Source organism: Cebus imitator, unplaced genomic scaffold (assembly GCF_001604975.1).
Source record: "Cebus imitator isolate Cc_AM_T3 unplaced genomic scaffold, Cebus_imitator-1.0 Scaffold45, whole genome shotgun sequence".
NCBI lineage: Eukaryota > Metazoa > Chordata > Mammalia > Primates > Cebidae > Cebus > Cebus imitator.
The window spans coordinates 15,750,226-15,773,959 of NW_016107360.1; the positions used below are offsets into that span (position 1 = coordinate 15,750,226).

Sequence of the window (23,734 nt, forward strand, 5' to 3'; positions counted from 1 at the left end):
GATGGAGTCTCACTCTGTCCCCCAGTTTGGAGTGCAGTGGTACAATCTCAGCTCACTGCAACCTCTGCTTCCCAGGTTCAAGCAATTCTCATGCCTCAGCCTCCGAGGTAGCTGGGATTACAGGCAAGTACCACCATACCCAGCTAATTTTAGTATTTATAGTAGAGACGGGGATTCACCATGTTGGCCAGGCTGGTCTCAAACTCATCACCTCAGGTGATCCTCCTACCTCCACCTTCCAAACTGCTTTGATTACAGGCATGAGCCACCGTGCCCCAGCACATCTGACTTTTGAGAGGAAGTCACTCAGGGGTGAAGAAAGGTTGTAAAGGGGGCCAAGAAGCCATGCAGACCCTAAAGCCCAGGCCTCCCTCACCTGGCCCCTGAGCCTAGGAAACCCAGGCAGCCCAGACCTGCACAAGCTACATTCCCTTCTCCAGTTAACTAAAGAGATTGGGTGTAAAGAGCCATACCAGGAAATTCCAGCCTAAGACAGGGTTGTTCTTGTCACTCTCTCCAGTTCCACAGGAGTTACAGGTGCCACATCTGGCTTATACCTTTGGGAATAAAGCAAATGATCCATCTATTAATGTCACTAGGAAATGACACCCTGGCCCCAAGATGAGCATCCCTAAACACCAAGGTATTCACAGAGCCAGCCCCCTTTCAGGTGGCTTGCTTTCAAGCCCAATGAGCCAGTTCTCACCACACCCTCCCTGGCAAGATGGAAGTGTAGAAATGAATAAATACAACTTGTACAACTAAAAGCTGCCCAGCATTTACCCAGGACTAGGGCACAGCTTATTATGACATTTATCTCACTGAATTTTCAGAAAATGCTCTGGGTAATAAATAGAGGTTCATGCCTGTAATCTCAGCACTTTGGGAGGCCAAGGTAGGTTGATTGATTGAGCTCAGGAGTTCAAGAACAACCTGGGCAACATTGCAAGATACCATCTCTTAAAAAAAAAAAAAAATTTAGCCAGGTGTGGTGGCACGTGGCCACAGACCCAGCTACTCGTGAGGCTGAAGTGGGAGGATCACTCCAGCCTAGGCGATGGAGGCTGCAGTAAGCTGAGATGGCGCCACTGCACTACAGTCTGGACAAAAGAGTGAGACCCTGTGTAAAAATAATGAAGGCTCCCAGTGAGGCATGAAGGAACTTCATGGACAGGCCTTGGGGTCCCCACCCAGGTCTCCCTGCCTTTACTCTCATCCCTAATATCCACCTTCCCCAGGGCAGCATGGATTGTTGTTATAAGCCAGAACTCAGCTGTGTATGGTGGATTGCACCTGTAATCCCAGCTACTTGGGAGGCTGAGGCAGGAGGATCTCTGGAAGCCAAGAGTTGGAGACCAGCCTGGGGAACATGGTGACACCTGTCTCTATAAAAAAAAAAATAAAAAGGCCAGGCACAGTGGCTCACACCTATAATCCCAGCACTCTGGGAAGCCAGGGCAGGCGGATCACCTGAGGTTGGGAGTTTAAGACCAGCCTGAACAACATGGAGAAACCCTGTCTCTACTCTAAATACAAAAATAGTCGGGTGTGGTGGTACATGCCTACAATCCTAGCTACTCGGGAGGCTGAGGCAGGAGAATCACTTGAACGCAGGAGGCAGAGGTTGCGAGCCGAGATTGCACCACTGCACTCCAGCCTGGGTGACAAGAGCAAAACTCTGTCTCAAAAAAAATACATATATAAAATGTCAGGCATGGTGGTGCACGCCTGTAATCCCAGCTACTTGGGAGGCTGAGGAACAAGAATCGCTTGAACCCAGGCGGTGATTGTTGCAGTGAGCTGAGATGATGCCACGGCACTCCAACCTGGTGACAGAGCAACACTTGAACTCAAAAAAAAAAAAAAAAAAAAAAAGTGTGTTGTTCCACTCCCTGAACCCTCAGGGACTAAATATCACTAAGCACAAAAACAGCAGTCAGTTTCACCTGCTCAACAAATTAAGAGCCAGGTCAGTAGAGGAGCATCTTGATTCAAACTCCGTCCTCCTCCTGAGGCTCTGCCTCTCCCATGGTGTCTCCAACAACCTGGCAAGCTGCAGGGAACGCAAAGGTGGGCATCCTTCTTCCATAAAAGGAAGCCGAACCAGGCGATCAGCACAGGCATTGGTGATAAGGAATGCTGAAGTCTATGCTACAAATGTGGCCTTCATAGCAGGGAGAACACTACAGGTGAGGCTGAAGGAATCCAGGTGATAGGTGACGTTAGGGGTCAACGTGACGGGGCAGGGATACCAGATGGCTGGTAAAGTGTTATTTCTGAGTGTGTGGCTGTGAGGGTGCTGCCATCCTCACCCCATGTGACTGGGCACCACCTAATCAGCAAAGGGTCCAGACACAAGAAAAAGTCAGAGAAATGATAAATTCATGTGATCTCTCTTCTGCAGCCAGGATGCCATCCTCTCCTGCCCCCTGGAAATCAGAACTCCAGGCTGTCTGGCCTCTGGACTCACCCCAGTCACTCCAGGTTCTCAGGCCTTTGGTTGTGGACTGAGAATTCCACCATCAGCTTCCCTGGGTCTGAGATCTTCGGACTTGGCCTGAGCCACGCTACCAGCTTCTCGGGTTCTTCAGCTTGCAGATGGCCTAGCATAGGACTTCTCTATAATCACATGATCTAGTTTCCCTAGTAGATCCCCTCTCACCCTCAATCCATCCACTCACCCATCATCTATCAATCATCCATCATCTATCCATCCACCTATCATGTATCCATCCACTATCTCTCCATCTATCATCTAACTATCATCTACCAGTCTATCATTTATCCATCCATCCTACTAGTTCTGTCTCCATGTAATAAACAGAGACCCCACCTCTGCCTGCCAATGACCTTCAACTGGGTCATGGATACGGGCCATTTCCGCACAATGCTCAGCCACGGAGCATTGTACGTCTCCCATGAGACAATTTATCTCATCACCTGGACCACCCAAACGGCCTCCCACCAGGATCACGAGGTCCTTTGCTGAGGTCCGAGTGGCTGGCACCATGGATGTCCCAGATTTCCACCCACCATCTGGGTCTGACCGAAGGCCTGTATCCTGGGCATCCCTGGAATAGAATGAGGAACTGAACCTGGGTCTGGGGATTGTCTCTGTATGGCCAAAAGGTCTGTGGAGAATCCAATGCACCAGGCTGGCTCCGTCACAGCTTACCATAGTAAGCTTACCCCAGAACAGGCAACAGAAACAAAAACAGCCACCCTACATCCCCCACGTCACTTGCAATTTCACGTTCCAGCTTGTCCGGGCTCAGGATGCGTCTTACATCCTTGTTTAATTGGCAGTTGTTTTTCTTTCTTACTGTTACACACAATGATAACATATCGTGCACCTGATGGTGTCTCAGATTTGAAGAGTTAAGGTATATGCAGTGGAGGCCCTGACCTGATTCCCAAAAGAATGACAGAGGTGGTGCAGGGGGGCACGCCTTACATAGGGGGCAGAGTCTAAAATCCAGTATAGCCAAAATCACCTGCAAATGAGGCTTCTTTGGCTGAATGAATGTGCATGGTCAACTGGGTGTGTTGGACAGAAACACTTCAAACAGCAGGAACACGCGGGATGCCAGATGCTTAGAGACAGAAAAAGTGAGCCTGACTCAAGGAGGGACAGTCACGTGCCATGGCAAACAGCATCAACTGTCTGCTTGGGCAGCGTTTATCTCTCTTTTCTTTTCTTGAGATGGAGTCTCACTCTGTCTCCCAGGCTGAAGTGCAGTGGTACCATCTTGGCTCACTGCAACTTCCGCTTCCTGGGATCAAGCGATTCTTCTGCCTCAGCCTCCTAAGTAGCTGTGATTACAGGCGCTCGCCACCGTACCCAGCTAACTTTTGTATTTTTAATAGAGATGGGGTTTCACCATGTTGGCCAGTCTAGTCTCAAACTCCTGACCTTGTGATCCACCCGTCTTGGCCTCCCAAAGGGCTGAGATTACAAACGTGAGGCACCATGTCCAGCTTTTCTCTTCTTTTCTACTCAGTTGTCTTAATGACTTTTGAGATTTTACCCCATTTGGCAGAAAAACAAACTGAGGCCCAGAGAAGCGAGAACCACAAAGCTAGTAACAAGCAGCACTGCCAGGGCCGCAGCCTGGATTCAGGCCACAGGCAGGAAGGAGGGAACTGGGGCATCCTAGAGGACAAGGAAACTCACACTTACTTCCTAGACTTGGCGCATTTCTTCTTCTGGTTCTTTACCAAAACAGGCATGACTTGTTCCCATGTGTCCTCCTTGTTTAAGGACCAGAGGCCACTGCTCTCCAGGGGCTGGTGGTAGCCCCGGATGATCAACCTGAGGCCAAGACACGAGGGAGTTAGGCAATGAGAGTCAGTGAGAAGAGGAGGATAGGGCTCACACACGCGTGCCGATGCTGCGCCCCTCCCCAGCACAGCTGCCTGCTGCAAACGAAGGCAGCCACACAGCTGGGGGTGTCTGAATGTGGCTAGACATTTGCACATATTACAAGGTTATTACAGCTCATTCTGTTGGGTCATAAAGGAAAAATGGCTTTCTTTTGGGGGGGGTGCATAGAAAAGTTTTAGGGGAAAAAAGATGATTTAAGAGGAAAATATCAAGATGGCTCTAATTCACTTTTTTATCATTCATTTATTTTTTTATTTTTTGGTTTTTTTGAGATGAAGTCTCGCTATGTCACCCAGGTTAGAGGGCAGTAGCGTGTTCTTGGCTCACTACAACCTCTGCCTCCTGGGTTCAAGCAATTCTCCTGCCTCAGCCTCCCAAGTCTGGGACTAAAGGCACACGCCACCACACCTGGCTAATTTTTTGTATTTTAGTAGAGACAGGGTTTCACCATGTTGCCCAGACTGGTCTCAAACTCCTGAGCTCAGGCAATCTGCCCCCTTGGCCTCCCAGAATGCTGGGATTACAGGCATGAGCCACCACGCTCAGCCTCATTCCTTTATTTATTTGGATGGAGTGCAGTGGCACAATCACGGCCCCCTGCAGCCTCCAGCTCCTGACCTAGAGTGATCCTCCCACCTCAGCCTCCCGAGTAGCTGGGACTTCAGGTGTGAGCCATTATGAGTGGCTAAATATTTTTTATGTTTTTATTTTTTTAGAGACAGAGTCTCCCTATGTTGCCCAGGCTGATCTTGAGCTCCTGGGCTCAAGCTATCCTCCCACCTTGGCCTCACGAAGTGCAGGGATTATAGGCGTGAGTCACCATGCCCCACCAACTTTTAAAAATTTTACAGTAAAAGAGGTTAATATGGGCCAGGACCAGTAGCTCATGCCTATAATCCTAGCACTTCAGGAGACCAAGGTGGGAGGACTTCGTGGGTTCGCAGTTCAAGACCAACCTGGGCAACGCTGGGTGACTAACTCTACAAAAAGTAAAAATAAAAAATATTACCCAGTCATAATGGCTCACACCTGTAGTCCCAGCTACTCAGGAGGCTGAGGTGGGAGGATTGCCCTAGGCCAGAAAGTGGAGGCTGCAGGGAGCCATGATCATGTCATTGCACTCCAGCCTGGGCAACAGAGCCAGACCCATTTAAAAAAAAAAAAAAAAAAAAAAACAGGTTGAGGGGGAAAAAAAAGGCTGACGTGACAAAGCATTAGCAATCTTGAAACCTGGGTGATAAGCTTATTGAGTTTTATTATATTAGTCTTTCTATGTGACTCCACCCAGGCTGGGTACAGTGGTGCAATCTCGGCTCATTGTAACCTCCGCCACCTGGGATCAAGTGGTTCTCCTGCCTCAACCTCCCAAGTAGCTGGGATTACAGGCACCTACCACCACACCCGGCTAATTTTTGTATTTTTAGTGGAAACAGGGTTTTACCACATGGGCCAGGCTTGTCTCAAACTCCTGATCTCAGGTAATCCACCCACCTTGGCCTCCCAAAGTGCTAAAATTATAGGTGTGAGCCACCGCACTCGGCAAACTGAACACTTTTGTAATAAAAAGTTAAACATTTTCATTTTTTGTTTTAAAATAATTTCAAATGTACAGAAAAATTACTCAAATCATACTAAGAATTCACTCAACTCACCACTATTAACATGTTGCCAAGTTTACAGTAATATTCTGTCTCTTATCCATTCACACACACACGTGCAAACACATCTTTTTCTAAACCATTCAAACAGTTAAAGGACTAGCACAGTGGCTTACACCTGTAATCCCAGCACCCTGGAAGGTTGAGGTGTGCGGATCACCTGAGGTCAGGGGTTTGAGACCAGCCTGGTCAACATGATGAAAACCCATCTCTACTAAAATAGAAAAATTAGCCAGGCATGGTGGTGCATGCCTATAATCCCCAGCTACTCAGGAGGCTGAGACAGGAGAATAGCTTAAACCCAGGAGGCAGAGGCTGCAGATCATGCCACTGCACTCCAGCCTGAACAACAGAGCAAGACTCTGTCTCCAAAAAAAAAAAAGTTAAGATTTAGGCTCTACATATCTTTACCCCTAAAAAACTAGGGGTATCCCCTTACAATCCAGGACACGCTCTTATGTAACTGGAGCACAATTTTCCAAAACAAGAATGAATGCTAATAAATTAGCATGCATCCGGTGTCCTGCAGTCATATACAAATTACGTCAACTGTCCCAGTGACACTCTTTAATAGTAATTTGAAGAAATTATTTAAAACATCTAATCTTTTAAAAAGATGTTTGTAAAAAGTTCATAAAGAGAAGAATGAGACCAGGCATGGTGGCTCATTCCTATAATCCCAGCACTCTGGGAGACTGAGGCAGAAGAATCACTTGAGCTCAGGAGTTGGAGACCAACTTGGGCAAGACGGTGAAACCCCATCTCTGCAAAAAATACAAAAATCTGTTGGGCATGTGTCTATAGTCCCAGCTATTTGGAAGGCTGAGGCAGGAGCATCACTTGAACCCAGCAGATCAAGATTGAAGTGAGCTATGATTGTGCCACTGCACACCAGCCTTAGAGACAGAGCGCAAGCCTGTCTCCAAGAAAACAAAAAGATGATGCATATTAGGGTGAAAGATTCTTCAAATAATCCCCAATAAGATGTTGACAATGGGCAGAAAAAGATGTACAAAAAGAAAACCACAAGGTGGCTAAGCATGGTGGCTCACATCTGTAAGCCCAGCACTTTGGGAGGCCAATGTGGGTGGATCACCTGAGGTCAGGAGTTCAAGACCAGCCTGGCCAACATGGCAAAACCCTGTCTCTACTAAAAATACAAAATTTAACCAGGCATGATGGTGCACGCCTGTAATCCTAGCTACCTGGGAGACTGAAGCAGGAGAATTGCTTGAACCCAGGAGGCAGAGGTTGTAGTGAGCTGAGATCGCGCCACTGCACTCCAGCCCTGGAGACAGAGGGAGACTCCATCTCAAAAAGAAAAGAAGACCAGAAGGAGGCATACTAAAATGGTGACAGTGGTTGCCTCTGGGTGTTTCTTTACTACTGATCTGGACATGTTTTTTTAACCCACATTGCCTATTGTGAGACAGTATTATTTTCCTAAGGAGTGGGGGACAGGAGGGGAACAATGTCAATAATAACTATACCTAATATTTAAAAAACCCAAATCTGTCAGGTTGAACACAATGTCTAGGCAAGAAATAAAAAATAAAAATAAAAACCCAAATCTGAAGCTAAAGCAAGAGCAGTCCAGTGTATGGCTGTCCTAGGCCAAGCCTCCTGCAAGATATTTAAGCTGCTGATGGCTCATGTGTTTATCACATTCAAGGTGATGGATTTGGGGGACAGAATTGGTGTCTCAGAGACCACCACATGGCCAGCACAGGCAGATTCAAGACAACTCTGCAGAAGAGCGAAGGAGAGAGAAGTCAAGCGGGGAGCTCGACATGTTTCTTTCTTTCTTTCATTTATTCATTCATTCATTCATTCCCCACCACCTTCCCGAGGTCTCTGGGGCCCAGCCTTACCCTGTGATCCACCAGAAGGTGATCCTGGACAGGAACGAGGCGCTGGACTCTGGGTAAGGATTCTAGTGTAAAGAAAGAACAGGTTAGGGAGGAAGAGGGAAAGGAATGATTCAACTTTTTATCCAGGCCAGAGCTTGGCAAGGAGTAGACAGCTGCCTATTCTTCCTTCAAGAGGACCAGTGTTGGCCTGGCGCGATCACTCACGCCTGTAATCCCAGCACTTTGGGAGGCAGAGGCAAGTGGATCACAAGGTCAAGAGATCGAGACCGTCCTGGCCAACATAGTGAAACCCCATCTCTACTAAAATATGAAAATTAGCTGGGTGTGCTGGCACATGTCTGTAGTCCCAGCTACTCAGGAGGCTGAGGCAGGAGAGAATTGCTTGAACCTGGGAGGCGGAGGCTGCAGTGAGCCGAGATCGTGCCACTGTACTCCAGCCTGGCGCCTGGCAACAGAGCAAGACTCTGTCTCAAAAAAAAAAAAAAAGGACCAGTGTCCGCTCCATACCATTATTCTGCACCCCAAAAGGATTCTCTCCTAAGCCCCAGGAGAAAGAAACTCACAGCAGCTCCTCTCATTTCACTGTTGAGTGTCTACCAGGCGCAACCACAATACAACAAGCTGTTGACTTGCCTTATCTTCTATCCCCACAGCAACTCTAGGAGCTGGTGTTACCATCATCCTCACTTCACTCATTCATTCAACAAATATTTTCTGAGCACCTACCATGTGCTAGGCACTCTACAAAGTACTACAGGGTTACCTTAGCTCCCCACGACAACCTCTGAAGCTGGTATTACTATTGTCCCCATTTTCCTCATTCAGGCATTGAATATTTATTGACCACCTACTATGAGCTACACACGCTACCAAAAACTTATATACTTTCATCATTTTATATCCTCATGGAATTCTATAAACATGGTATTACTATTATCTCCATTTCATTCATTCATCCAACGAATATTTCCTGAGCACCATCCATGTTCCGAGCACCATCCATGTTCCAAGCACCCTGCATACAAATCTAAACAAACAGAAATGACCCCTGCCTGTATGGAGCTTGCGGTCCACTGCAATAATCATCAGTAATACTTGCCAAGATTCTCTACTATTAATAGCTAGCTCTGTTCTAAGTGCTTTACACAAACTACTTTATTTAATCTTCATCCCCACCTCACAAGGTAGGTGAAAGTATTATATCATCACTGTTTTGCAGTTAAAAGAAACTGGGGACCAGAGATGAAATCATTTGTTCAAGGTCCCATAGCTAAAACTGGTGGAGACAGGATGTGAGCCCCAAAGAGTCAGGCTTCAGAGAGAGTGACATGCATCAAATGATCACACAAACAAATGCAAAACTGTGACTTCTGGGCCTTGATATGTGTCCTAAAGGTAGAGAAATATTACCAATCATAAAAAAGTCAGCACATGGGGGCTGACCTGGTATACCAAGGTCAGAGAAGCTCCCCCGAGGAAGACAGTCAAGCTGGCACCTGAAAGATGAGTAGAGGAGAACTAAGTAACGAGGAAAAGCAAGGCATTCCCAGCAGACAGCAGTGTGTGCAAAGGCCTCGTAGTAGAAGGAAGCATGGCAGGCTCTAGGAACCAAGAGGGGGCCTGAGCAGTCTACACTGAAGGTGGTGCACAGTCTACACTGCAGACCGCATATTTTGGTACTGATTCTAAGGGCAAGGGAAAGTACTGAGAGACTCTTAAGCAAGTTATCAAAGAACTTATTTCCCAGAGGCACGAAGGTGAGCCCCAACTCAACACACAGTAGGCAAGTAAAGGGATCGACACAGAGTCCTGGGATGACAGATCAAGCCTGGCTTTCAACTCAGATGCATTCGGGTCAAAATTCTGAAACACAAGCTTTAAGCAGGAGAGGGAAGAAAGGTCACCATGTAGCAATGCGAACTTTAGTCAAGGACTCCACTCCAATTTCCAGCCTTGTGTAGAGATAAGGCATTTACAGAGCCCGATAAGGCAGCATACTCTCCTCAAGTGGTTTTCCATCCAAGGCTAGGCATGCTTTTTAAAAAATACTGTATCCTGGCGGGGTGTGGTGGTTCATACCTGTAATCCCAGCACTTTGGGAGGCCAAGGCGAGCGGATCACTTGAGGTCAGGAATTGGAGACCAGCCTGGCCAATAGGGCAAAACCTCATTTCTACTAAAAATACAAAAATTAGCTGAGAGTGGTGGCTCACGACTGCAGTCCCAGCTACTCGGGAGGCTGGGGCAGAAGAATCACTTGAACCCAGAAGGCAGAGGCTGCAGTGAGCTGAGATCCCACCACTGCACTCCAGCCTGGGGACCCTGTCTGTCTCTGGACCCTATCCCCACCAGGGATTCTGATTAAGCTGGTTTGGGATGCAACTGGGGCACTGAAACTTTTTGTTTTAAACGTCCACACTCTCCTTGGAAAAGTGGCTGGGCAGGAAATATGCAAGATAAGCCAAGAACATCCTGTAACACTGGACAACAAGGAAACTAAGCATAAACAGGATTGTTAGAAGGCCCAAGAGCCAAGCAGAAGTGGCACAACAGGCTAAAAAAGGAACAATTTGAGCTTTGACAAGAAGAGTAAGTGCAACGAGCTGAAACGTACCATGTACACACACACACACACATTGTTTTTTGAGACTAAATCTTGCTTGTCTCCCAGGCTAGAGTGCAGTGGCATGATCTTGGCTCACTGCAATCTCTGTCTCCTGGGTTCAAGTGACCCTCCCGTATTGGCCTCCCAAGTAGCTGGGATTACAAGCATGAGCCAAGGCACTTGGCTAATTTTTGTATTTTTAGTAGAGGCAGGGTTTCACCCTGTTGGTAACCAAGCTGGTCTTCAATTTCTGACCTCAAGTGATCCATCCACCTCAGCCTCCCAAAGTGCTTGGATTACAGAAGTAAGCCACCGCGCCTGGCCAAAACCCTCCATTTTTCCTTACGGTTTTAATGATTAATTTCACATAATAATGTGAAAAGTAATGAGTCTCTAGTAGTCTTATCCCAAAGACCGGGGCCAATTATAAAGTACTACTTTGCTCAGTCCCATTTTCCTTCAAATCACCTATTTTGAGTAAATACACTAGTTTCATTTTCCACCCCTGTATAGGGGCAGTAAATACTACTAGGAAAAAAACCATAATTAGCACCAGTACAAATTCAAGGTTATCAACCTGAGTGTAAGCATTGCTTTGTAATTTTTTTTTTTACCTATCCCAGGTTACAGTCTCCTATTACCCCAAAATGAAATCTCAAATGTCCTCCATTCTGCATAAAACCCATGCTGGCCCCTCAGTGGAAAACATCAACCATGAATTATCGGTCTCTTCACTTTACCTTCACACCACAGATTTCTCTCACACTGACTCTGCTTATTACCATGTATGTCTAGCATTAGACTGGACTCCTACGGAAGAGGAACTCACATTCATTTCTCAGTCCTAAGGGCAAAACTCCAAAGTGTAATTAAGGAAAGAAATAACTCCAAGTCTTTCAAGTTCTGAATTCATGGTCCTCTAAAAAATGGCAGTGTATATTCAAGCTCTGCTTGTTTTCCTGATCCAGTTCTCCACCTTTGGGGGGGTCTTACAAAATAAGTCAGGAAGTCAGAAACATCTAGAGATTACTCCCACATGGTAATCTTTGCAAATAAAACTCTCAGACCTAACTTTATACTAATAAAAATTTCATTTTTTTTTTTTAAAGACAGGGTCTTGCTCTGTCACCCAGGCTGGAGCACAATTACAGCTCACTGCAACTTCATCTTCCTAAGCTCAAGCAATCCTCCCACCTCAGCCTCCCGAGTGCTGGCCACAGGCACAAGCCACCATGTGCAGCTAATTTTTTGTATAGATGGGGTTTCACCGTGTTGACCAGGCTGGTCTCAAACTTCTGGGCTCACAGGATCTGCCTGTCTCAGCCTCCCAAAGTGCTGGGATAACAGGCGTGAGCTACTGTTTCCAGCACCAACACCACATTTTAATTGAGGTGGTTGGATTGAAGGAAGAAGTGGGTACTCCATTTTCTTTTATTTCCCAGTCCTAAGGAGTTTTAAACACACTAATATTAAAGTTTAAATGCCCTAGAGCTGAAAAAGATATTTAAAAACTTGACAGTCTCACAGTATCTGCTATAAGTTGAAGAAAAATAATAAAATGCAAGGTGCTTAATATTTTAAAAGAATTTCAGTGAATTTTGCAACTGTAAAAATGAAATCAGAATGATCTGAGAAAAGATTTCAGAGATGAAAAGCATGATTTGCCAAATTTAAAACAGGAAGAGAAGCAGTAAGTAGCAGATGAAATATAACCAAATAAAAATTAGCAACATAAAAAAAGTCAGGAAATGAATTATCCTACAACTCGCATCAAAAGGACATAACAGATTAACAAGATGAAAGAAAAATGTTAGAAATATGCAGATCAAACTTATCAATACTATGCAGAGAAAGAAAAGTTTTTTGTTTTTTTTTTTTGTGACAAATTTGAGCATCGAGCATCTAGTACACTACAGCCATGACACAACAGAGAATAAGAGAGACATGGAATGTGTCTTCAAAACATCCACATTCTAGAACAAATGAAGCTGAAGTAGTAACCAAAGAAATTACTGAAGAAAACTATGCTGGCCGGGCGCGGTGGCTCAAGCCTGTAATCCCAGCACTTTGGGAGGCCGAGGCGGGTGGATCACGAGGTCAAGAAATCGAGACCATCCTGGTCAACATGGTGAAACCCCGTCTCTACTAAAAATACAAAAAAAAATTAGCTGGGCATGGTGGCGCGTGCCTGTAATCCCAGCTACTCAGGAGGCTGAGGCAGGAGAATTGCCTGAACCCAGGAGGCGGAGGTTGCAGTGAGCCGAGATCGCGCCATTGCACTCCAGCCTGGATAACAAGAGCGAAACTCCGTCTCAAAAAAAGAAAAAGAAAAAGAAAACTATGCTTATGACGAAAGGGAGTAGGAAGAGAAGGAAAGGAAAAAAATACACGTACACATTTTAAGTTTTAGCCAAGTTTAAGGCAAAGAGATTCTGATAGAATTTCAAAGATTTCAGAGATAAAGTATCCTTCAAGCACAGTGGCAACTGGGTGTCTAGGGTAATCAAGCTTTTAAAAAAATCTGGGTGGCACTGTTTTTAAACAAATACCACATGTGGACAAGGATACAATGAAATTGGCACTCCCATACATTTGAAGTGGGTACATAAATTGTTTTAATTTTCTAGATGTAAATTTGACGATTCCACTTCATGTACAGCTTAAGAACCTTACTAAGGTTTCTGCCAGGCATGGTAGCTCACCCCTGCAATCCCAGAACTTTGGGAGGCTGAAGAAGGCAGATCACTTGAGGTCAGGAGTTCAAGACCAGCCTGGCTAACATGGTAAAACTTCATATCTACTAAAAATACAAAAATTAGCTGGGTGTGGTGGCGCATACCTGAAATCCTAGCTACTTGGGAGACCCAGTGAGCAGGGACTGTGCCATCACACTCCAGCCTGGGCAACAAAGCGATATTCTGTCAAATAAATAAATAAATAAATAGAACCTGGGCAACAAAGTGATACTCTGTCAAATAAATAAATAGAACCTGATTAACAAAGTGATACTCTTTGTCAAATAAAATACTCTGTCAAATAAATAAATAAAGCCTTAGTGAGGTTTCTTGTATGTGTGTGTGTGTGTATTCTTTTTATTGCGTTTTAGGTTTTGGGGTACATGTGAAGAACATGCAAGATTGTTGCATAGACACATACATGGCAATGTGGTTTGCTGCCTTCCTCCCCATCACCTATATCTGGCCTTTCTCCCCATGCTATCCCTCCCTAACTCCCCACCCCTCACCGTCCCTCTCCTAGTTCCCCCCCGCCGACAGACCCGTGTGTGATGCTCCTCTCCCTGTGTCTATGTGTTCTCACTGTTCAACACCCACCTATGAGTGAGAACATGCAGTGTTTGATTTTCTGTTCTTGTGTCAGTTTGCTGAGAATGACAGTTTCCAGGTTCATTCATATCCCGACAAAGAACATGAACTCATCGTTTTTTTATGGCTGCATAGTATTCCATGGTGTATATGTGCCACATTTTCCCTGTCCAGTCTATCATTGATGGGCATTTGGGCTGGTTCCAAGTCTTTGCTATTGTAAACAGTGCTGCAATGAACATTCATGTGCATGTGTCCTTACAATAGAACAATTTATAATCCTTTGGATATATACCCAGTAATGGGATTGTTGGGTCAAATGGAATTTCTATTTCTAGGTCCTTGAGGATGTGCCACACTGTCTTCCACAATGGTTGAACTAATTTACACTCCCACCAACAGTGTAAAAGTGTTCCTATTTCTCCACATCCTCTCCAGCATCTGTTGTCTCCAGATTTTTTAATGATCGCCATTCTAACTGGCGTGAGATGGTATCTCAATGTAGTTTTGATTTGCATTTCTCTGATGACCAGTGATGATGAGCATTTTTTCATGTTTGTTGGCCTCATATATGTCTTCTTTTGTAACGTGTCTGTTCATATCCTTCGGATATTAGCCCTTTGTCAGATGGGTAGATTGCAAATATTTTTCCCCATTCTGTTGGTTGCTGATTCACTCTACTGATTGTTTCTTTTGCTGTACAGAAGCTCTTAAGTTTAATTAGGTCTCATTTGTCTAATCTGGCTTTTGTTGCTAATGCTTTTGGTGTTTTAGTCAAGTCCTTGCCTATGCCTATGTCCTGAATGGTTTGGCCTAGGTTTTCTTCTGGGGTTTTTAAGGTGTTAGGTCTTACGTTTAAGTCTTTAATCCACCTGGAGTTAATTTTAGCATAAGGTGTCAGGAAGGGGTCCAGTTTCTGCTTTCTGCACATGGCTGGCCAGTTTTCCCAACACCATTTATTAAACAGGGAATCCTTTCCCTATTGCTTGTTTTTGTCAGGTCTGTCAAAGATCAGATGGTTGTAGATGTGTGGTGTTGCCTCCAAGGCCTCTGTTCTGTTCCTGTGGTCTATGTCTCTGTTTTGGTACCAGTATCATGCTATTTTGATTACTGCAGCCTTGTAATATAGTTTGTAGTTAGGCAGTGTGATGCCTCCAGCTTTGCTCTTTTTGCTTAGAACTGACTTGACTATGTGGGCTCTCTTTTGGTTCCATAAGAAGTTTAAGGTGATTTTTTCCAGTTCTGTGAAGAAGGTCATTGGTAGCTTGATGGGGATAGCATTGAATCTGTAAATTACTTTGGGCAGTATGGCTATTTTCACGATATTGATTCTTCCTAACCATGAGCATGGAATGTTTCCCCATCTGTTTGTGTCCTCTCTTATTATGTTGAGCAGTGGCTTGCAGTTCTCCTTGAAGAGGTCCTTTACATTCTTTGTTAGTTGTATTCCTAGGTATTTTATTCTCTTTGTAGCAATTGTGAATGGCAGTTCGTTCTTGATTTGGCTCTCTTTAAGTCTCTTATTGGTGTATACGAATGCTTGTGATTTTTGCACACTGATTTTGTATCCCTCTGTCTCCCTCTGTCACCCAGGATAAAGTACAGTGGCACCATCTTGGCTCACTGCAACCTCCACTTCCCAGGTTCAGGCAATTCTCCTGCCTCAGCCTCCTGAGTAGCTGGGATTACAATCATGTGCCACCACATTCCACTAATTTTGTATTTTTAGTAGAGACAGGATTTCACCATGTTGCCCAGGCTGGTCTCAAACTCCTGACCTCAGGTGATCTGCCCACCTCAACCTCCCAAAGTGCTGGGACTACAGGTATGGGCCACCATGCCCGGCCAAAACAGGAAAGTTTTAAATATCAATTCATTCATTTAAAAATAACAAGAAATCTATTATATGCTAACATAAATAACACTTTAATGAAAAATAACTGTTTTCCAAAACAAAACAAATGAGTGAGAAGAGTGGCATTCTTTGACATTTTTGGAAATCTTTATTTGGGAGACAGCTTGGTTCTCTTATCTGCTTCTGCACTGAATCTGTTGCAACACTGCATTTCATGTGGCCTCTGGAAAACCCTATTGTACACTTGAGAGAGAATGAGTCTGAGGCAAAAAATCACCAAGTGTTACTATAAAATAGTTTTGATCTGGCCAACACTCCACTCTGAAAGGGTGTCAGGAAACCAGGAATAGAAGAGGCAGGCAAATCCTTGTGTACACAATCACCTGATTTGTGTCCAACGAAGCTCTACAGAGCAGGAGGGGATGACCTTTTCAATAAATAGAACTAAACAATATCACCAACATCATCATTATCATCATCATCATCATCATCATGTGTCATCTAGGAAAACAAACTGACCCCATCTCACACCACACACACAAAAATTCCAGAGATTGTTGATTTAAATGTGAAAGGCAAACAATAACAGAAAATCATGTACATTATCTTCACACAGGGATACAAAAACTCCTAATTACAAAGGAAAAGTCAGAAATGTTCAACTACATTAAAAGTAAGATTTTCTTTAATCAGAGAAATGCAAATCAAAACTACAATGAGATACCATCTCACTCCAGCTTAAACAGTTTTTATTTTATTTTTTTTGAGACGGAGTTTCGCTCTTGTTACCCAGGCTGGAGTGCAATGGCACGATCTCGGCTCACCGCAACCTCCGCCTCCTGGGTTCAGGCAATTCTCCTGCCCCAGCCTCTAATGTACTATAGAGTTGCTGGGATTACAGGCACGTGCCACCATGCCCAGCTAATTTTTTGTATTTTTAGTAGAGACGGGGTTTCACCATGTTGACCAGGATGGTCTCGATCTCTTGACCTCGTGATCCACCCGCCTCGGCCTCCCACAGTGCTGGGATTACAGGCTTGAGCCACCGCGCCGGGACTAAACAGTTTTTATTAAAAAGATAGGCAATGACAGAAGATGGTGAGGATGTGGGGGAAAAAAAATCCCACTGCTGGGTATACAATCAAAAGAAAGGAAATGAGTACATCGAAGAGATTTCTGCACTCTCATGCTTACTGCAGCACTATTCACAATAGCCAAAATATGGAATTAACCTAAATGTCCATCAATAGTATGAACGGATAAAGAAAATGTGGGACTTACACACAATGCAGTACTATTCAGCCATCAAAATGAATGCAGTCCTGCCATTTGCAACAACATGGATAAAAGTAGAGTACATCATGTTAAGTGAAATAAGCCAGGCACAGAAAGACAAACATTGCATGTTCTCACCCGTATATGGGAGCTAAAGAAAAAAAACTGAACACATGTAGACAGAGTAGAGGACAGGAAGGGAAGTGGGAAATAAGGAGGGATGGGTGAATGGGTACAAAAATACAGTTAAAAAGAACGAATAAATTTAGTGTTTGGTAGCACAATAGGGCAACACAGTTAATGGTAATTTATTTTATATTTCAAAATAACTGATAGACTAGAATTGGAATATTCCTAACATGAAGAAATGACAAATGCTTCAGGTGATGGGGTACTCTACCCTAATTTGATAATTATGCATTGCATGCTTGCATCAAAATACCACATCTACACCATAAATATGTTTGGTTATTATGTACCCGTAATAATTAAAAATTAAAATTAAAAATTTTTCTGTTAGCAAAGAGATACCTTTAAGAGAATAAAAAGGCTAGCCACTAGCTAGTAAAAGATAGCTGCAACACAGATACCGGGCGGGGAGGGGAGGGGATCAATATATTTATCCTTTATACAAACCAATAAAACAAAGAACACCCACCAGGAAATTAGGCAAAACACTTCAATGAGCTCTTCAAACAGAAGACATCCAAATAGCGCCCCCCCCCCAAAAAAATTAAAAGACTGTTTAACCTCATTAGTAATCAGAGAAATGCAAATTAAAAACAAAGTGGAGTGTTAATTAGTCCAACCACTTTGGAAAACTGTTCTGTCGTTTCTAATAAACACTCACCTACCCCATGACCCAGAAATACAATCCTAGATATATACCCAAGAGAAATAAGTATAAATAAGAATGTTCATAGCAGCTTAATTCACAATATCAAAGCCTAGAACCAATCAATAAGAAAATGAATTTTAAAAATGTAATATAATCATACAACAGAGCTCAGCAAGAAAAAAACAGTAACCAACAACTTGGATAAATTGCAAAAAAAAGCCATTATGCTGGACAAAGGAAGCCAGACACAGTAGAGTCCATGCTATTTGAGCTCATTTATGTGAAGTTCAAAAACAAGCAAAACACATGTATAGTGGCCACAGTCAAAATAGTGTGAATAGAATAGCAGCTTCTTTCTGGAAAAGAGCATGAGAGAACTTTCTGGGGTGATGGAAATATTCTGTATCTGGTTAGTGGTTAAATAGATACATTTACATGTAAAATATTCTTTCAGGCTGTACATTTTCATATTTTATTGTGTATGACATATACCTCAGTTACACACAAAAACTCATTATGTACCTACCAGAATGGTTAATAAAATTTAACAGATTGACAATTCTAAGCCTTAGCAAAGCAGTGGATAAGCAAGAATTCTCTCATACTGTTGGTAGGAATCTAAACTAGTGCAATCACTTTGGAAAACAGTCTGGCAGTACTAAGTAAAACTGAAGATATACAAAAATGTTTATAGCAGCAGTATTCATAATTGCTGTAAACTGGAGACAAATATCCATCAGAAAGAGAGTGAAAACTGGGCATGGTGGCTCACAACTGTAATCCCTGTACTTTGGGAGGCCAAGAGAGGTGGATCACCTGAGGTCGGGAGTTTGAGATCAGCCTGGCCAACACGGTGAAATCTCGTCTCTACTAAAAATACAGTAATTAATGGAGAGTGGTAGTTCACACCTGTAGTTTCACCTACTCGGGAGGCTGAGGCAGGGGAATCGCTTGAACCCAGGAGGCAGAGGTTGCAGGGAGCCAAGATGGCGCCATTGCACTCCAGCCTGGGTGAAAAGAGTGAAAACAGTCTCCAAAAAAAAAGAGAGAAAATGAATATATCAATTGTGTTAGATTCCTAATAGAGTATTATTCAGCAATGACTAACAAACAAACTACAGCTCCATAAAACACAGGTGAATCTCACAAAATGACACTGAGTGAAGCAGCCAAATAAAGAAAACAAACTCAACTGTTCCATTTATATAAAGTTCAAAGAGCAGGGAAAACTAAACTACCAAGTTTGGGTGCGATCTTAGAAAAGCAAGAAAATTACTCTCACAAAAGTCAGGAGAGAGGTAACACTTTTGAGAAGGTGGCGGCATATAGTTGATTAGGGGGAAGTTAAGGGAAGGCTTTCAGGAGCACTAGCATTGGTCCATTTAATGACCTGAATATAGGTTACAGGGTTACACCTTGTTGATTACAACAACAAAAGATGCACCGCTCAATGATTTTTCTGTGTGTATGTTTTTTTTCTTGAGAGGGAGTCTCGTTTTGTCGCCCAGGCTGGAGTGCAGTGGCACAATCTCAGTTCACTGCAACCTCTGCCTCCTGAATTCAAGTGATTCTCCTGCCTCAGCCTCCCAAGTAGCTGGGATTATAGGCACCTGCCACCACACCCAGGTAATTTTTTGTGTTTTTTAAGTAGAGATTGTTTCACCATGTTGGCCAGGCTAGTCTCCAACTCCTGACCTCAGGCAATCTACCCACCTCGGCCTCCCAAAGTGCTGGGATTACAGGCGTGAGCCATCATGCCCAGTCAGTGATGCCTTTTGTTAAGATAGTAAACGGCATTTTTAGAGGAAGAATATGAAATAAATCTGGGACATGCTGAATTTAGAATACCTTTTAGACATCCAAGTAGAGATGTCCAATAGGCAATTAGGTATTAGCAGATCGAGTTCTCAACAGCAGAAGTTGGGGTAGAGATGAAAGTGTTGGATTTGCCCATGACTGAGGCCATGGACATGGCTGTGACTGCTTAGGGAAAGAATGACAGAAGGGCCTAGGGCTGATTGGTGGAACATCAACATTTAATGGCCAAATACAGGAGAATAAGCCAGAAAAAAAAAAGAGAGAGAGAGAGAGAGAGAGAGAGAGTGGTAGGAGGAAAATGAAGAACATGTCATGAACCATTAAGCAAGAGGAAAGAGGGTCTCAAGAGTAAGAAGTCACTCTCTGCAGGTTGATGTGTAGCTGAGGAGTGGCAGGGGGTTGGCGGGGCATGGATTGTGTGTAATTCTCAGCAAGTCAGTTGTTACTCCACCACTTTCTGGCTGATCTGACACAGGCAACAACCCAACAGGAAACCAATGCTTCTGAGAATGGCTGCAAGTTTTTATGTGCTGTCTTTTGAGGTGAGAAATGAAGCCTGAGCTCTTCTTTCTCCTGATTCTCAGGAAGGAAGAAGGCAGATGTGAGAACACTGATTGGGTCTGTGTGTCACTGGGAAGCATCACTGTTAAAAGGTCAGCACACAAATGCAAGCTCACTTTTCTCCTTCTTCCATGTGGCTGAGGTGGTTGAGAAGGTTGTCATTCCCTTCTGTACCCCACACTGTCAAGGATAGCCAGGGCCAAACCTACTGCTTGGGCAGAAGAGGCCAGGGCAGGTATCCAAGGCCAGATAAGCAGTCAGCCAGGGCAAACGGGCTGGCTCTGGTTACACGACCCAGGGCAACTGACAGAAAGGAGTTAAATGTGGGGAAGATTTCAGTGTGTCTGAGAACTGGGGAGATGAAAAGGGTTCATCTCATGGCCTGCTTTAGTTTGAAACAATTTAAGCTTAACCAGATTCCAAAAAAACCCAGGATTTCCACATGAGCTAGCTGGGCTCATTCCAGTCTTCTACCCTGGAGTTTGCTGTCCAAGTCTTGGTTAAGAATAAAATACACAGGTCCTTTTGTTTTCCATTTGTCAGGGCAAATATTTAATACAAATATTTCTCCCATGGACCCTATAGACTTGAAAACAGTGGCTGCAGATTGGAGACAATTCTGATATTCCAGGAATCCCTGACTAGAATAATATGAAATTGCCGTAATTTCTCAATTTCTAGTACCACACACCACAGACATTCCTTCAGACACACACACACACACACACACACACACACACACACACAGAGGCAGGCTTACCTTCCTCTCAGAAAATTGCACAGATTCAACAAGAATAAATAGTAATGTGTTCCTTAATGGCTAGTGAATAATAATGTTAACTAAAACAAAAACAAGTTATTATTTTTAAACCCACTATTGCCCCCCCACCAAATATTTAAATCATGAAGTCTAAACTGACAGAACAGCAAATTAATACAGTCCTTTGGGAGGGAAATCTGGCTCTAGTTACATGACCCAGGGCAACTGACGGAAAGGAGTTATTAAATATATATATTAAAAACCAATCCTGTTATTTGTTGCTTTTTAAAAAAAATGACAAAAAATAATTACAAAACGTTGTTTCATAAATCATAGTATATTCTTACAATGAATACTATGTAAGCACTTTAAAAATGAGATGCTTGTGTGAGAACTAGCTTTGAAGGAGACACAAGGTATTTACAAATTATTATATTGAATGATAGCTAGTATTTGTAGAACACCTATGTACTAGGGCTGTGCTGACTGACTGTATACCTGCTGTTTAATTTTATAATAACCTTACAAAGGAGGTGGCATACTAACAAATAAACCTCATTTAACAAATAAAATGGAAGCAGAGGCTTAAGTTTATTATTTAGTATCACTGAGGGAGGACATAGCAGAATCAGGATTTAAAACCATGAAGCCTTGATTTCAGAACCTATACTTCCACTCACTGTGCCAGTGTGTCATAAAGTACGCATATTTTTGAATAATTATTTAATATGCATCAATGTTACATATTTCTTAATATACAGCAATGTACATAAAACATCAACATTATGTATTTATGTAATATATATCAATGTACGAGTTCACAGCTCTTATCACTAAGGATTTTTGGATTTCTTTAGTAAATTTTAAGAAAATTATTACAAATTAACAGTACAGACGACACAAATATATGGCAAAAGTAACAAGGAGGCACATCAATGACAAAGTTTGGAGAACAAAACTCTCACCTTCTCAAAAGGTACTTTCTTCTTTATATGCTGCACAATATTGTATGAAATCTTCACAACAATTATGTATTACCTCAAAGAGTTTTTTCAAAAAAATAAAACCCCCCAAAACATTTTTCAAATAAAACAAGAGTAAAAGCACTCTCTTAATGTGTACTCTCAGAAACTAGAAACATCCTTCTTATCTAACATAAGCGTTAAGTACAGTTATCAACTTGATTAAATAGTCCTTGATCATTAAATTAATGACAATAAGAAAAAGAGATCACACTATACTGCTAATTGTTACAAGAGCCTGAGTATACATATACCATATATTATGATAGTCTCTTCACACCCGAAATTAAAGGTGAAAAGAGAAATGAAAACAGGAAGAGATGATATGAGGCTTTTCCCTCAACTAATTTACTTTAATACTATCTTTGTAATACATGTGTTTAGAACAAAACAGTGCTACAATGAGCATCTAGGTTAAAACTGTTATCAGAGAGGCAACTCCAGAATAAACAGGTACAGTATGCTCCTTGATGGAAAGACCTGCTAGTGAGAACTGACTCCTTCCCATATTCATCTATAAATTTAGCACAATTCTAATCATAATCTCAATGGGATTTGTCTTAAAACTCATCAAAATAATTCTAAAACTTACCAGAAACAGTAAATTCATGAGAATAGCTAAGAAAAATCTGAAAATGAGTATATTTGCCCTATCAGATATCAATCTTCTATAAAAAGCCACAGGGGAGTGGACGTAATGAAATAAAAACAGACAGACTTGTCAATGAAACAGAACTGAGAATCCAGAAAGAGGCCATATGGATGTTGGAAGACCTTGTGGCATTTGAAACAGGTCAGTGAACTGACAGACACAAAAGCCTATCCATCTGGGAAACAGTTAGATTCCTAACCTCACACTAGACACAAAAGGAAATTCCATACAAACTAAATAAGCTCAGTGTGAAAGAAAAAATTTCACATAAAATATATGAAAACTTTTTAAAGATAATCTTGGGATGGTAGATTTTGCTAAACAATTAAAAAAAAGCTATAAAGAAGTGAAAAATTTTCAAGTTAAATAATGAAGAATTTTTTAAAGTGAAAGATCTGATCACATAAAACTTCTATATAAAGACACCATAAACAAAATTGAAAGACAAGTGACAAATGAGAAGATACATGTAAAACATATAACAAAAGATTAACCATTGTGATATCTAAAGAACTCCTATAAAGCAATAAGAAAGACAACCCAAAAGGGGGAAAAAATGGGCAAAGGTATGAATAAGCAATATCCAGAAGACTAACGTAACACCTAGTAAACTACAATCTAGGGGATTAAAGAAGTCATGTTTTTAAAAACTAACAAATTACACATATTTACATGGTATCGGAATGGGAAATGCCCTTCTAAACTTGAATCTACAGACAAAAATTAGTCAAGAAAAATCATTAAAATTTTCATAGACTTAAAAAGGCCTTTGTACTAGCATTTGTCTAAATCAATGTGAAAAATTCTAAAATTTATCTAAGCAGGAGAAGAAACACAGTTAATAAAAATGTGAAAACCTCATTATCAAACAAGGTGATTATAAACTAAAAAGTATTTTGTAAATGTGAAAATCACTAAACCTCGCTGATGCTTGGAGAAAATGCAAAACATTTTGACATGACAGTTTTCATATATCATACTGGCAAGTATCTTAAAAAGTGAGAATGCCCAATACTGGCAAGGATACAGGGCACCCAATATTCTCTTATATTACTGGCAGAATTTTTAACAACATGAGAAAATAGTTGAGATTTTTTTTTTTTTTTTTTTTTG

The 23,734-nt window shown here is 42.5% G+C and overlaps 1 protein-coding gene across 1 annotated transcript in view; it reads right to left on the reverse strand.

The window, feature by feature from the left end:
• Positions 1 to 23,734, reverse strand: part of LOC108303116 — a 56,582-nt gene that overhangs the window by 14,068 nt on the left and 18,780 nt on the right. The window contains exons 3-4 of the mRNA XM_017526886.2: positions 7,914 to 7,975; positions 4,181 to 4,312 (exon numbers count right to left, since the gene is read on the reverse strand). Coding sequence (XP_017382375.1) covers positions 4,308 to 4,312; positions 7,914 to 7,975 — 67 coding nt within the window. The 3' untranslated portion in view covers positions 4,181 to 4,307. The remainder of the gene's footprint in view (positions 1 to 4,180; positions 4,313 to 7,913; positions 7,976 to 23,734) is intronic.